The sequence below is a fragment of the Staurois parvus genome, unplaced genomic scaffold (assembly GCF_062004578.1).
Source record: "Staurois parvus isolate SC_StPar_1 unplaced genomic scaffold, SC_StPar_1.0 ptg000354l, whole genome shotgun sequence".
In the NCBI taxonomy this organism is placed as follows: Eukaryota; Metazoa; Chordata; class Amphibia; order Anura; family Ranidae; genus Staurois; species Staurois parvus.
This window is the reverse complement of record NW_028318150.1, coordinates 5,350,291-5,365,476: the sequence shown is the minus strand read 5'-3', so window position 1 is coordinate 5,365,476 and position 15,186 is coordinate 5,350,291. Positions and strand designations below refer to the sequence as shown.

General features: G+C 40.3%; 1 protein-coding gene across 1 annotated transcript in view; it reads right to left on the bottom strand.

The window, feature by feature from the left end:
- Positions 1 to 306: 306 nt before the first annotated feature.
- The window catches only part of TMEM232 (transmembrane protein 232), a 314,394-nt gene continuing 299,514 nt past the window's right edge, over positions 307 to 15,186 (bottom strand). Inside the window, exons 13-14 of the mRNA XM_089684744.1 lie at positions 9,258 to 9,351; positions 307 to 2,079 (exon numbers count right to left, since the gene is read on the bottom strand). Of these exons, the coding sequence (XP_089540870.1) occupies positions 1,921 to 2,079; positions 9,258 to 9,351 (253 nt within the window). The 3' untranslated portion in view covers positions 307 to 1,920. The remainder of the gene's footprint in view (positions 2,080 to 9,257; positions 9,352 to 15,186) is intronic.

The window sequence follows — 15,186 nt, the reverse complement described above, 5'->3', positions numbered from 1 at the left end:
GAAACAGTTTTGTGAAGAGGAGTGGTCCAAAATTACTCCAGATCGTTGTGCAGGTCTGATCTGCAACTACAGGAAACGTTTGGTTGAGGTTATTGCTGCCAAAGGAGGGTCAACCAGTTATTAAGTCAAAGGTTCACATACTTTTTCCTCCCTGCACTGTGAATGTTTACATGTTATGTGCAATTAAACCATAGCAACATCTAATGTTTGTGTAGTATTATGTTCAGCAGACTGTGTTCTTCTATTGTTGTGACTTAGATGACGTTCAGAGCACATTTTATGCCCAATTCATGCAAAACTTCACGTAATCCCAAGGGGTTCACATACTTTTTCTTGCAACTGTAGAAGCCCAGGTTGCTTTGATAGTGGCCTTCAGCTTATCTGCATTGTTGGGTCTGGTGTCTTTCATCTTCCTCTTAACAATACCCCACAGATTCTCTATGGGATTTAGGTCAAGCAAATTCGCTGGCCAATCAAGCACAGTGATACCATGGTCATTAAACCAGATATTTGTACTTTTGGCAATGTGGGCAGGTGCCAAGTCCTGATGAAAAATGAAATCAGCATCTCCATAAAGCTGGTCAGCAGAGGGAAGCGTGTAGTGCTCTAGAATTTCCTGGTAGAGGGTTGCCCTGACTTTGGACTTGACAAAACACAGTGGACCAACACCAGCAGGTGACATGGCTCCCTAAATCATCACTGACTGTGGAAACTTCACACTGGACCTCATACAACTTGGATTCTGTGCCTCTCCACTCTTTCTCAAGACTCTGGGACCTTGATTTCCAAATGAAATGCAAAACTTACTTTCATCCAAAAAGAGGACTTTGGACCACTGAGCAACAGTCCAGTCCTGGTGCAGCAATTGAAGTCCCATGGGGTACCTAGAGCCCAAAAGCAACACAAAAAGTCCCTATTCACACTTTCATTTCAAAATTAAAGTGTGCTTGGACCCTATAAATTGTTTTCTATGTTGCCCAGTCCATGTGTACCTTTCTTCTGTTTTTGCTAGTTTTAGACTGATCTGAACTGCTGCCATTATTGTTTTTTTATTTCAAAAGCACCTGCACAGAATTATAAATCCAGTAGCAAGCGTTGATTCTCATGAATGTATTTCAACTGTATTTAGCCGCCTGTCCAAAGTTCAACTTTAATAAGTCGAAGAGGGATTTGAACTATCTATAGGTAGAGTAGAAATCACCTTCAATTCCAATAGACATTGTTACCAGACACCGATCACCCTCTTTTTTCTGACATATCACAGATACCCTTTCCTAAAATCAGTATACAGGGATTGCTATAGTTGACAACACCAGACGAGCAATAGGGACTGATTCATGAAAAACTACAGAAAGAAAGTGAGCACAAAAGTGGAGATGTCACCTATAGCACCAATTTTCTTTTCTCCTGTTTTTATGTATAACTCCTTGTGTGTTCATTGCAGAGCTTATTACTTGTGACCAGGGGCGAACTGACCATTCGAGCACTCAAGCACTGCCCGAGGGCCTGGGGTCATTAGAGGGCCCCATAAAATGCCTCTGGTACCTTTTATAGGCTTTTTTGGGTGTGTTTTGAGTGTGGGCAAGGACACAGGGGCCTCATGAGCCCAATTGCCCGGGGGCCCCATGAGTTGTCAGTCCGCCCCTGCTTATGACTCATGTCTCTGTAACGTTTTCTACACTCTGAAATAGAAGACAATGGTTGCTATCGAGGAATATGGGTAAACTTTCATTGCATCAAGACAGCGCCACCTGATATAGGATTAATATCTTGTTGAAGGTAGGATAATTTACAATGCAAGTTGTAAAAAGAATATAATTGTATTTCTTTTTTAAATGGTATATTTTTTAATATGTACTCATATTAAATAAAGTGTGTGATGTGGTCCTGTTAATATGTTATTATGTACATGTCATAATATTAAGGAAGCTCATAAGGTTTGCTTGTCTTCTTTAGTTTTTCCTCCCGTTTTTTCATTGTTTCTTTGAAATGTTCTTCTTCTCTTTTCTTATGTTCTAGTTGCTCTTGTTTCATTTCTTCTTCTTCCTTTTCAATTCTGATTTTAAGCTCTTTCTCCCACTGTTTAAAAAACAGTACAATATCAATATTGCAAAAAATTAAACAACAAATTCCTGCTTATTGCATATTTTTTTGTAGTGAAAATCCTACATACTATATAGGGAGAGGATGATCTAGAGAGGAGACACTTCACATAAAGCAGAAAAGATACTCATTTAAAGTGCAACTGTCATGACAGAATTGAATGGATGTCCTGACAATCCTCTGGCTTACTTGTATTGAGGCTAATTTACTAAAGCAGGGATAAATTGTTATTATACACTTGCATCGCAGGCCAGCACGCCCCCCTGGAAATATGACTGCACAGTGCTTGTGATCCTTAAACCTATTCTACCCTGTTCAATGGGTCAAAACCAAATAAAGGTGCTTATGTGCCTTCTTTACGGTGCATTTAAAATGGGCATGTCAGCTTATATAGTTGGTAAAGTTGGATAAAGACATCAGTTCATCCAGTTAAACCTGTGCGGGTGTGTGTGTGTGTGTGTTTGTGTCAATACCATTTCCCATATCCCTGTATGTTGCCTTTGCTAAGATCCCCCAGAGTTTTTTTAAACTATCGACACTTAAAAATAAAAAACACTCAATAAGCAGCAAAAAGCACATGCACTAAACTAAAAAACATTCTAATGCAGTGGGTATCCACCAAATATTCACTTTGGGTGATCTTCCATGTTATGTGTTTTAAAGTACAGTGATTGATTCACCTGCAGTGAATGTTTGGTTGTAATACAAATTAAGCATTTTCAATTTATTTAATAGCTGAATTATATGACCATCTTGAAAAAATAAACTAAGGAATGAATTTTAAAAAATAACAAAATTTTATGACATATTTTAAACTGAAAAGTGTTGGGCGCTAATTGGATTGCATCCAACAAATGCATGTGTGAGATACATTTGATATCCTGTCTTCAAGAACTGAACAATACCTAATTAATAGCCCTGTTTTTACATTCTGAGTTTTAGCTTGCCATCCTGCAGTTTCATGTTACATTTAATAAATGTTATAAACAAATTAATAATTCAGTAATTGGCTTTTGACATTGCATGTCTTAAAAATAATTAGAGAGATGTTATGAATTTGTTGAAGATCCTATTAATTAGCAAAGAATGTACAACAGAAATAACCCAATATAAACTGCAGGGTATTCTGTGCATTTAATGGTTACGCATAGTTTTAAAACACATTAGCTATTTTAATATATCCAGAGATACAATGCAGCCTTCCACATAAAATCTTCCTTGGGCCTTTTATTGCACTGTTCTGTGATGTGATCACAGGCCAAGTGATTGTAAACATTGCTTTTTCCAAATTTACCTTGTCTATGTCTGCTATGTACCTGCAGACAAGGTCAAGGAATGGAGAAGGCATTTTCTCCACATAGCCACTTGGATTTACTGTTTTCATGATCAGAAGCCATAAAAGATGACCTCTCTACTGCAATGCACTTATGTGATTAAAGGATATCTAGTAGATACTAGAAACAGACAGACCCTACATAAATTTTGCTAAGACATCCCCCCTACCTAACACACACATACGATTCCAGGCATCCTATTGTGGTAGGCAGAAAGCACATCTTGAAGGATATGGATCTTCCATTCTCCACTCCAGCTTTCTGACAACAATCTTCTAAACTTCATCAATAAGCTCAGCCAGTATGATTAATGCTTTATTAAACCCAAACCCAAAAACATGATATATTGCAGATTACCAGTCTTTACATATTGTGGCTGCATCAGTTTTCTTTTTTAGGCTTTTTTTCTCTCTGTTTTTACCTGGTGATCTGGCCACTAGCACACTTCCTGTGTTAGAGTGCCTCCACTCCGGATGAATGAGCACACGGAGCGCCTTTGGACTTAGCTTCTACATTTGCAGGAGAATTTGTTCTGTTGGATTTAATACCACTTTAAATGTTAGGCAAATGTAATCAGATATGCAGAAGGATGATTAGGAGAAGTGTTTATTACCTAGTGGAGTGGCTTATGTTGTAGGAGTTGGGATCCCTTTTTTATTCCTTGTTCTAAAACCTGGTCTGAAGACGTGTGCTCTTAACACCATAGCAAATACCGTGACATCTAGTGATTACACACATGCATTGCAGCATAGAAATGATCATTTATGGCTCACAGCAGTGAATACATGAAATCAAACAGGAACAAAAGATGTCCAAAGCTCAACTACCCTTTCTGACCCTAACACTGTCTTGACCCAGCTTCTAACCTAATCATTAACATTACATTAACAGTACCAGTGACTACAGTGCTGAAGTGTACCAGTTCTGAAATCCCTGGTCTTAAAATTGCTAATTCATCTGCTTGTTGTAGAAAACACTACTCATACTTTTGTGGGTCAAAGTTACCCTTTACATTGGGTAAATCTAATATTTCCAACCAGATATCCAATTACCGTACTAAACAGAAACCTAAATCAGTAGTATAACAACAGCCCAAAGGCTGCTATGGGGCCAAGGGTAGGAGGGGGACCCATTAGGAAGACTGTAAGGGAATCTCAACTGTGACGTTTCTAGTATAAAGGGGCTGAAGTCAGACCTCAGGATTGTTACTCTTCTCAGATCTCTCTCTGTGCAGTAAGAAGCATTTGCTTAGCTGTCTTAGCAGTGTACGAGGGATGTTCAGGTCAAACTGGGACTTTTGAGTTCATATAATGAAAGAACAAATTTCAAGGAGTGGAAACTGCAGTTATTTTTTGAAATACTCCCCTGCTATATTTATACATGTATTCCAGCATTTAACTAATGCCTGGAAAGCTTCAGCATAGAAAGTTTGTCAGTGCACCTGAACCATCCTAAGACAGCCTGCATCACTTCATCATCAGTGCTGAAATGCTGACCTCCGAGGAACTCACTTAAGATTCATCTCTTGTGCAGTTTCACGACAGGTTATGCGTCGATTATCCAGGATCAGCCGTTCCACATGCTGAATGTTTACAGGAATGACTGCTGTGGGCTGGGAACCACTACAGCCTGCATTGTCACTGACGGACGTACGGCCATCTTGGAAATGTTTACATTAATCAGATGTCTTGCTGTGACTAAGCATCCCATCACCATACTGTGTTTGAAGTCTTCTGTAGATATCCACAAATGTTACACCTTTGTTCACAAGAAACTTCATCACCGCACGTTGTTCCATGCACGCACTAAAACTGTTGTCTGCTATCTTGATTAACGGTCTCTGGAGTGGCCTGTGACATGTGCTACTGAGTGTAGTACCGCCACACTAGCATCCATTTTTATACCTGTAAAATTAAAAGCCGCAGTTTGACTTGAATGCCCCTCGTAGATTTGTTGCTCTCTGAAAATCGTCTACAGACTGAAATTAACTGTGTGCTTAGTGCTATCAAAGGCCCACACATTTCTTCCCAGCTAAAACCTTATAGAACAGCTGATATCACTATGGGTATTATTATTATTATTAGTGCAACTATAACTTTTATTCACAGCATTGGTCGTCTATAGTGTACTGACTATGCTGGCAGCTCACCTGCTGCCTGTCCTTGATTTAGGCATATTTTATGTTATGAACAGTGACATGTATTGTCACAGTTGACACAGATGACACTACAGAGAGTTAGCCAAAGGCTTCATTAAAATTTTGCTATGGGGCCCTGTAATTCATAGTCCCTGACCTAAATTTTGACTAATTATATTTAAAAAGTATAATAGTCAAGTTTGTTTAGATGATTTTGTGTTAGTTTTTTTTTACTCATGCAACTCATGCAAGACCTAGAATCAGAAATTTGTGGTAAAATTACATGGCCTAATTCATGGCAGAACTATTAAATAACTAAAATAAAATAAATGCAGGGTCTGCCAGAAGAAGACTGGCAGCAAAGAGAATGTTGCTATAACACCAGTACAGGTGCAAATATGGCTGTTTAGCATTCAAATATTGTTCACAACAGACACCATGGTCAAGAGTAGTAAACTACAGTCATGGCCGAAATTGTTGGCACCCTTGATATTTTTCCTGAAAATCAAGTATTTCACACAAAAAAGGTATTGCATTAACACATGTTTTGCTATACACATGTTTATTCCCTTTGTATGTATTGGAACAAATATAAAACAGAGGCAGAAAAGCAAATATGACATAATGTCACACAAAACCCCAAAAATGGGCTAGACAAAAGTATTGGCACCCTTAACTTAATATTTGGTTGCACACCCTTTGGAAAACATAACTGAAATCAGTCGCTTCCTATAACCATCAATAAGCTTCTGACACCTCTCACCCGGAATTTTGGACCACTCTTCCTTTGCAAACAGCTCCAGGTCTCTCTTATTGGAAGGACACCTTTTCCCAACAGCAATTTTAAGATCTCTCCACAGGTGTTCAATGGGATTTAGATCTGGGCTCATTGCTGGCCACTTCAGAACTCTCCAGCGCTTCTTTGCCATCCATTTCTGAGTGCTTTTTGACGTATGTTTGGGGTCATTGTCCTGCTGGAAGACCCAGGATCTTGGACGCAAACCCAGCTTTCTGACACTGGGCCCTACAGTGCGACCCAAAATCCTTTGGTAATCCTCAGATTTCATGATGCCTTGCACACAGTCAAGGCACCCAGTGCCAGAGGCAGCAAAACAACCCCAAAACATCATTGAACCTCCACCATATTTTACCGTAGGTACTGTGTTTTGTTCTTTGTAGGCCTCATTCCGTTTTCGGTAAACAGTAGAATGATGTGCTTTACCGAAAAGCTCTATCTTGGTCTCATCTGTCCACAAGACGTTTTCCCAGAAGGCTTTTGGCTTACTCAAGTACATTTTGGCAAACTGTAGTCTTGCTTTTTTATGTCTCTGTGTCAGCAGTGGGGTCCTCCTGGGTCTCCTGCCATAGCGTTTCATTTCATTTAAATGTCGACGGATAGTTCGCGCTGACACTGATGCTCCCTGAGCCTGCAGGACAGCTTGAATGTCTTTGGAACATGTTTGGGGCTGCTTATCCACCATCCGGACTATTCTGCGTTGCAATCTTTCATCAATTTTCCTCATCCGTCCACGACCAGGGAGATTAGCTACAGTGCCATGGGTTGCAAACTTCTTGATAATGTTGCGCACTGTGGACAAAGGCAAATCTAGTTCTCTGGAGATGGACTTGTAACCTTGAGATTGTTGATATTTTGCCACAATTTTGGTTCTCAGGTCCTCAGACAGTTCTCGTCTCCTCTTTCTGTTGTCCATGCTTAGTGTGGCACAGACAGACACACAATGCAAAGGTTAAGTGAACGTCTCTCCTTTTTATCTGCTTTCAGGTGTGATTTCTATATTGCCCACACCTGTTACTTGCCCCAGGTGAGTTTACAGGAGCATCACATGCTTGTAACATTCTTATTTATCCGCAGTTGTGAAAGGGTGCCAATACTTTTGTCCAGCCCATTTTTGGAGGTTTGTGTGACATTATGTCGAATTTGCTTTCTTTCCTCCCTTTTTTTGTTTTGTCCCAATACACACAAAGGGAATAAACATGTGTATAGCAAAACATGTGTTAATGCAATACGTTTCGTGAGAAATACATGATTTCCTGGAGAAATATCAAGGGTGCCAACAATTTCGGCCATGACTGTACATTGTAATGGGTCAGTGCCTTATATACATATTCAGAACCCAGTCATTTTTTATATATGGACCAATGTCATAATGTCATAGAATGCTGTCAAAACTACATGTACATGGCATAAATGTACCCGGCTCCAACTCTATGCAGACTCTGTGTAAAAGATTCTGATCTCCTGCCCGACAAGGTCTATATAGTTCTGACATAGAGGAGATGGAGAGTGCAGCAATGTGGGACACAGACCTCTGCTCGAGGTGTTTTCTCCTGACACTAATTTCACTATTGATCCTCTCCGCCTTGGGCATTATTTTTGCTCTCCACCCTCCTATTCCTTGCTGGGCAACATTGTGTTTCCTCATCCTCCGCTGTGCATGAACATTCTTCCGCACTTCCCCTGTGCACTACTGCTACCCTTGCCGAGTACTAGCGTTCCTCTCCAACCCCTTCCTACTGGGTGCCCTCCCACCTCTCTCTCTATACTGTTGCTCCCATCACCCCCCACTGGGCACTACTGTTGCCCCACCTGTTACTCTTGCTAAACCCTATTGTTCCCTCCATGTGACTTACAATGTCGTCTCCCCCCCCAAACACACACATGCCATGCACTTAGCCAATGCCCCGCACCACTGCCGGCATCAATTTGGCCCCCTTACCCCCCCCCATGAGCATTAATGCTCCCAACCAAGGACTGCAGAATGTGTATAGCATACTGTATACTATAGACTTTCAGCCACACCCAGTATTCAGCCCAATTTTGCCATGTCCATGTCTTCTCCATCCCAAAAGGGGGTTATTTACTACTTGGTGCAAAATCTGGTGCACCTCTGCATAGAAACCAATCCGCTTCCAGGTTTTATTGTTAATGCTTAATTGAACAAACTTAAGTTAGAAGTTGATTGGCTACCATGCACAGCTGCACCATATTATGAGTGCACCCATTTTAGTAAATCTGCTCCATAGTGTCTCTCTTTCTCAGGTTTGGGAGTGATGACATGGGCAACTAGCAAAAGACTGTCAATTGTACAAAATACATTTTAAGAGTACAGTAGATTCCAGTCCTTTATAATCAAAATTAGGATAAAAAGTAGGCAATATGGATGCTTTATGTGGTGATAGTGTTCAATGAATGAACAAGAAGGTAGAAGGGGTGAATAAGTGAGAGTACAACTTATATGTATGAGAGCCGCAGCCCTCCTATCCACAGCATTGGAAGTATAATATCTGGCATAAATGAAATTGTAAAATGTAAAAAAAAAAAAAAGGACAGCAATCTAAAATGGCATACACCTCTTGTGATTAAACATGTTTTTACACAGCAGATTTTAAGAAAACGTGTTTGCCTGTAGTTTGCTTTATGATCATGATTTATGAAAAAAAAAAGAACTTATACCCTCAGAATCCTTCCCCTGGTTGGGAGCATCCTGAACTTCGCCAAGAGGAAAGCATAAAAACTTTATAAAATATTGCTAAATCTGCAAAGGCCATCAGATAACTCCCTGCATAAGCATTCTGCAATGTTAGTGGTATCTGTGGAACAAATTAAAGACACAGTGACGAGTATTCTAGTTCACTAATCCTGTATCTAGATTGCTGCTTACCTGATCTTCCATAACTTTTCGTAAGTCCATACTAGTACGTGTGATGAAATCTAATGATGGAGGGGTAGATGGCTTGTCAAACATAAGTTCGTGTCTGTTATAAAAATATAAACACATTTGAAATTAAATAAAACAGATGTAAAATTTATACTACATGAAACATTAAAAACATTTCTATTGTATTTTAAAGAACACTTTTGTTATATTGTTTTGCTAATAGAAAGCAGCTGGTATGCAAAGTAGCAGGACTTCAATATACAACACACTCCCAAATTATGGGGTAAGTACTTAGAAGGAACCTCTGTTGAAGAAATATAAAGGCTGCCTTTGCTGATCTCCTTTTGAAAATGTTACTGGCTGGTTATTATGTTGATTCAGTGGCTTCCGTGGCAGTCACTTTCCTGGACCAGTAGTAATGACTTCATCTGACTTTCCTGATCTACATGCTTGTTTTAAGTCAGTGCCTTAGAATGTATTGAAGCCAAAGGATTAATATAATACCTGGGCATTTGGCATTTTTCTCAAAACAGGCATAACATGAAGTTGTTTGTTTCCTATCACGCAAGGTAATTCAGCCATGGATTTGACCCTTTGGTCTGTTAATCATGTGCACACTCCTACATAGGTGCTAGGAATAGATAGATTCAGTTCTGACTCACTGTATCTAGTGGTGCTGTTTTTTGTTGTTAGGTACATTTAGTTTGTCTCACTGTACTCAGTGTGGCTGCAGTTCTGGGTTAAGCATATTTAGTTCTAGTTCACTGTAGTCAGTGCAGCTGCATTTGGTTGTTTAGGATTTAGGCAGGCCATAGACGGGCGAATTGTCGGCTGATAAACGAAAAATCGGTCGGCCCCGTTGCCAATGCTGCCACCAATGTCCACGAAAAACGGCTGTTTTTTGTGGATTTTCCAGCATGACCGATAAAAATAAATGAGGAGATCTGCGAAAACCGGCCGACGAGCTGGCCCCACTAACTTTCGTGCGGATGAAAATTTGGCCGATAAACGACCCGTCTATGGCCTGCATAACTCTGTGTCACACAGGCTGCAGATTTAATTGCTCTCACTCTGTATTTCCTGAGCCACCAGGATAGTTCTGGAACATAGGTGTGGAGTAATGCAAATGGTCAGCATGAATAGTTATACAGTCCCAGCCAATCTTTGTGTGCTCTGCACAGGTGGCTGCTGAGAAACAGCCATAAATAGTCTGAGATCTAGTCTTTTTGTCTTGTCCTGGAGAGGAGGAGTCTAGCCTAGAGGGCCTGCTGCCCTCCAGACAGTTCTGCCATGTGCTTGCTGTTCATGAGGCCTCAGCTGAATGAAGGATATTGGAAGGAGGCATCCATTCGTCTGAAGACATTTATCAGTACAGATTGTGTGAGAGATCCTAGAGACTGTGGGCTGCTGCTACCCCTCTGGTGCTTGAGAGTCAGCTGAGAGTGCAGGAAAAGGGGAAACTGGCTGGTATCCTGCAGAGCTTATTCCATCTTTTTCTATATTAAAGGGACTCTGCTCAAGTTGTTTACAGAAATAAGCCTGTGCCTTTGTCAGCTTCAACTAAGCTAAGTCCATTACTGGCCCCTACAAGGACTGTGCTTAAAGTGCTGCAGAAGAAAGTTAGTGTCCTCATCTTGTACATAATTCTTTTTGGAGCATCCTAATCACCCCCAATCCCTACCCAAGGTACTCCTAAAAATGCTGCCTGTCTCTCTCAGGCTCAGGGTTCTGTCTGTCCTGTCCTAGACAGTATTATGCAGCCATGCACCTCTCTGCTCCCTTACAACACACATGGACTCCCAGGAGGGCGGAACACCAAACTCTAATCCTGGCTCTAATATGAACCCAGAACACACCTGCACCATTACTGTGCCTGTTTTCTGCAAATCCTTGCCTAGACTGCCCTTTTACACAGTCGCGTGGCCTCGCCTTGCCACAGGACCCAATATGACCCAATGCTGAAAACAACACTGTTAGAAGCTACAGATTGATCATCTAGCTTCTAGTTCCACAACATCAATAAGAGCTTAAATGGTGTTCTTTAACTTTGGAGTACTAGCAATAGTCTGCAACTTATCAAGGGTATCCTCATTCTACAAGGATTTTATTGACTCAGAATCAGACAAAGCCTGTAGCCCATGGCTTGGAAGCTTCTAAGACAGTTGGTAAATCAGATACCAATTGGTGATGGTACAGGGGCATGCATTTTATGGCCATGAAACATACAGGCCCAGGGTAAGAGGCAAGTCCTCATCTACATTCAAAACTCAACTAGTAGCAGTGGTAGCAGCTAAGAGCCAGTGACTGGAAGGTTGAATGGCCAGAAGGACCCAAATCACTGTAGAAGGGCAGCAAGATTGAAGTTCAAACTTTCACATCACTTAATACAATGCCCACCCTCCTAGGACATGAGCAAAAAAAATGAAGCTTGCTGGTAAAAGTATACACTGGGTTGGTCTAGTTTTTTTTTTGTTTGTTTTTTATTACAATGTTTAAGCTTCCTGTTTTTGCCAATATAGCTTGAAGATTTAAGACTTCCTGCATCCCTCAATTTATTTTCAACATGAATAGTGTAATTCTTTAATGTCTATTATATACAATTACAAATTTACTTTTTCGGGATTTAATAGAAAATGAGCTGTGCATCTCCACTGAACACTCTGCATAATTGTATTTAATTCTGGTATTGTCGTCCTCTCTTGTGCTTGCTGTCACCAACATTTGAGCTGGCTACATGTCTAACAAGGGCTCTTCAGTGTCTGGCATATCAAACAGCTTCACGTCCTTTTCTTGCATATTTAACATGATGTACTGTAAATTCGTGATCATTCAGTAGCTGCTCAAACCAAAAACAGAACAAAAGATAATTTCCCAAGAGGAACCAATCACATACTAGAATTCTTAAATGAAAATAAATGTTTGTTATCAGATGAACTTAACAATATGAAATCTATAGCAAAATATACGACCTTACTGATAATGAGCATCTTCTATGGCATATTGCATTTTTACTGTCTTTTCATATGCATGATTTCAGCACTGAAAGCTTTCACATAACTTTAAGTGGTATTTACAGTATATTCATTTTTAGTATTTATGGACTAACCTTAAATATATATGGACACACATCACATACTAACAACATTTAAGCTAGAGCATACTTGTGTAATGTTTAGGGAGCTTTACAGAATAAATACCACCCAAAATAATATATCAGCTGTAGGTGTACAGTGGTGGACTGAATATTCTTTTGGTTTGTTTTATAATTTGGGAATTCCATCAGTGAGAGAGATCTCCATACAATAATGTCTAGTTCTATTCTAATGCAACTTAGAGTTGTTTTTGCGAAGCTTTCAAGGTGTTTCTACTCCTCCAGCTGCATACTCCATTATTCTAAAGGCCAACTTCAACTTTATCATAATTGTAGCTTTGCACAGAGTGGGGAAAGGTTAGAACTTTTCTGCCAAAAAAAAAGCTAAGTGGTTTAACTCTCCAACATCTACAAAACACTGATGATGGTTTGGGTGTACTGCCCCTTTAAAAATTCTACAAAAATAAATGGCTCGACAAACAGCACAAGTGTATTCTCCATTTATGACAGTTATGACAAAAAATCTTATGTGCATGCTTTAATATGCCCTGTGGAGGGCTTTTAATTTATTTAAAGGCTGCTTTGGTTAACCACATGCCGCCCAGCCACCGCCTATAAACGGCGGCAGGGTGGCGCTCGTAGGCAAAACGACGTTTTAAAACGGACCTCCGCAAAACAGGTAGGGGGCGCGCGTGAGGCGCGCGCCCGCCCTGCCTGTCCCACGGGTGTCCGCAGCGGGTGTCAGCCGCCGGGTCACGGCTGGTTTTTACCGGCCATTTTCCCGCGATGAGCTGTTATCACTGACACAGAGCAGAGCTGCATTCTTTATACACAGCCTGCTCTGTGACAGTTCCCCGACAAGCTGAAGAGAGAGAGAAGAATTTCTCTCCCTCGATCAGCTCCCCCCTCCCTCCCCCCGTCCAGCACACACCCCGCCCCCTAGTAAAACACTCCCCTTATACAGTAAACTCTAAATATGTTAACCCCTTCCTCCCCAGTGACATTAGTACAGTATCAGTGGGGTTTTTTTCACTGATCACTGTATTGGTGTCACTGGGGATGTCAGTGACCCCAAGCCAGTTCCCACCCAGTGTCAAAATGTCCGCCACAGTCCCGCAGTCCCGCCATAAGTCGCTGATTGCCGCCATAAGTCCCTGATCGCCACCATAAGTCGCTGATCGCCCCCATTATTAGTATAAAAAAAATTAAAAATCCCAGTATCTTTCCCGCCATTTGTAAACGCTATAACTTTCACGTAAACCAATTAATTTACACATATTGGGATTTTTTTTACCAAAGACATGTCGCAGAATGTATTTTGGCAGAAATTTATGACTAAATTTGATTTTTGCATTTTTTTTTTTACTGGACATGTTTTATAGCAAAAAGTCCAAAATATTGTTTTTTTTCCTCAAAATTGTCAGCCTTTTTTTTTATAGTGCAAAAAATAAAAATCGCACAGGCGATCAAATACCACCAAAAGAAAGCTCAATTTGTGGGGAAAAAAAGGATGTAAATTTCATTTATGTACCGTATTGCATGACCGCGCAATTGTCCGTTAAACTAGCGCATCGCTGTATAGCAGAAAAATGGCGTAAATTGCAGTATCTATACCATAGTTTGTAGACGCTATAACTTCCACACAAAGCAATCAATATACACTTATTGGGATTTTTTTACCAAAAACATGTAGCAGAATACATTTTGGCCTAAATTTATAACCAACTTTGAATTTACTATATATTTTTTATAGCTGAAAAGTAAAAAATATTGTTTTTCTTCAAAATTTTTGGTCTTTTTTGTTTATAGCATGAAAAATAAAAAGTGCACAGATGATCAAATTACACCGAAAGAAAGCTCTATTTGTGTGAAAAAAAGGACGTAAATTTCGTTTGGGTGTAGCATTGCATGACCGCGCAATTATCAGTTGAATTAGTGCAGCGCCGAGTAGCAAAAAGAGGCCTGGTCATTAAGGGGGGTAAATCCTCAGGAGCTCAAGTGGTTAACCTCCCAGACATGTTACATAGACTTGTCATGCCATTGGCGTATGCTTGTATCTTTGAAGCTGAAAGCTATGCAGTTAGTAGTTTCACTACAAGCAAGGCCCCTCAAGGCAGACAGGTTCCAGCAGAGATATCAGACTAATGATGTACCACCATCTGGGCAGCAGCACATGGTCAGTGTTGAAGGCAGAAGATGTGACAATGACAACAGCATTGCAATAACACTGAGCAGAAGAGAGGCCCGCCAAATCTACTTCTGTATGGTGGCAAGAAAACTTGATGACATTGAGACAACAAAGAGAACTGTCGTATAGTGCTGGAAAATGGTCTCCTAGGTTGGCAGACATTCTTCATGCTGTTAGGGAAGAGCTAACGGTCACCAAGAGTAAGCCTGGCATTTATGAGGCTCAGGAATTAAATCTAACAGTCCTGATGTCAATGTTGCTGGACATAAAAGGGATATCAAAAGCTGTAAAGACATTATCACCATAGGCACATGGAATGTAGGAAGTATGAACCAAGGAAAATTAGAAATTGTTAAAGATCAAATGGATAAAGCCAACATCAGTTTATTAAGAATCTGTGAACTCAAATGGACAGGACAGGGACACTTTAAATCAAATGAACATTGGATTTGCTATTATGGTCACAAAACTTACAGGAAAAATGGTGTTGCATTCATCCTCAATAATAAGCTTTCAAAGACGGTACTAAAGTGCAATACTATTAGTGACAGTCATGTCAACCCATCTACAGGTAAGGCCAATCAGTATCACCCTGATTCAACTGTAAGCTCCAACAATAGATTCAGAAGAGGAGGATGTTTTATGAACACCTT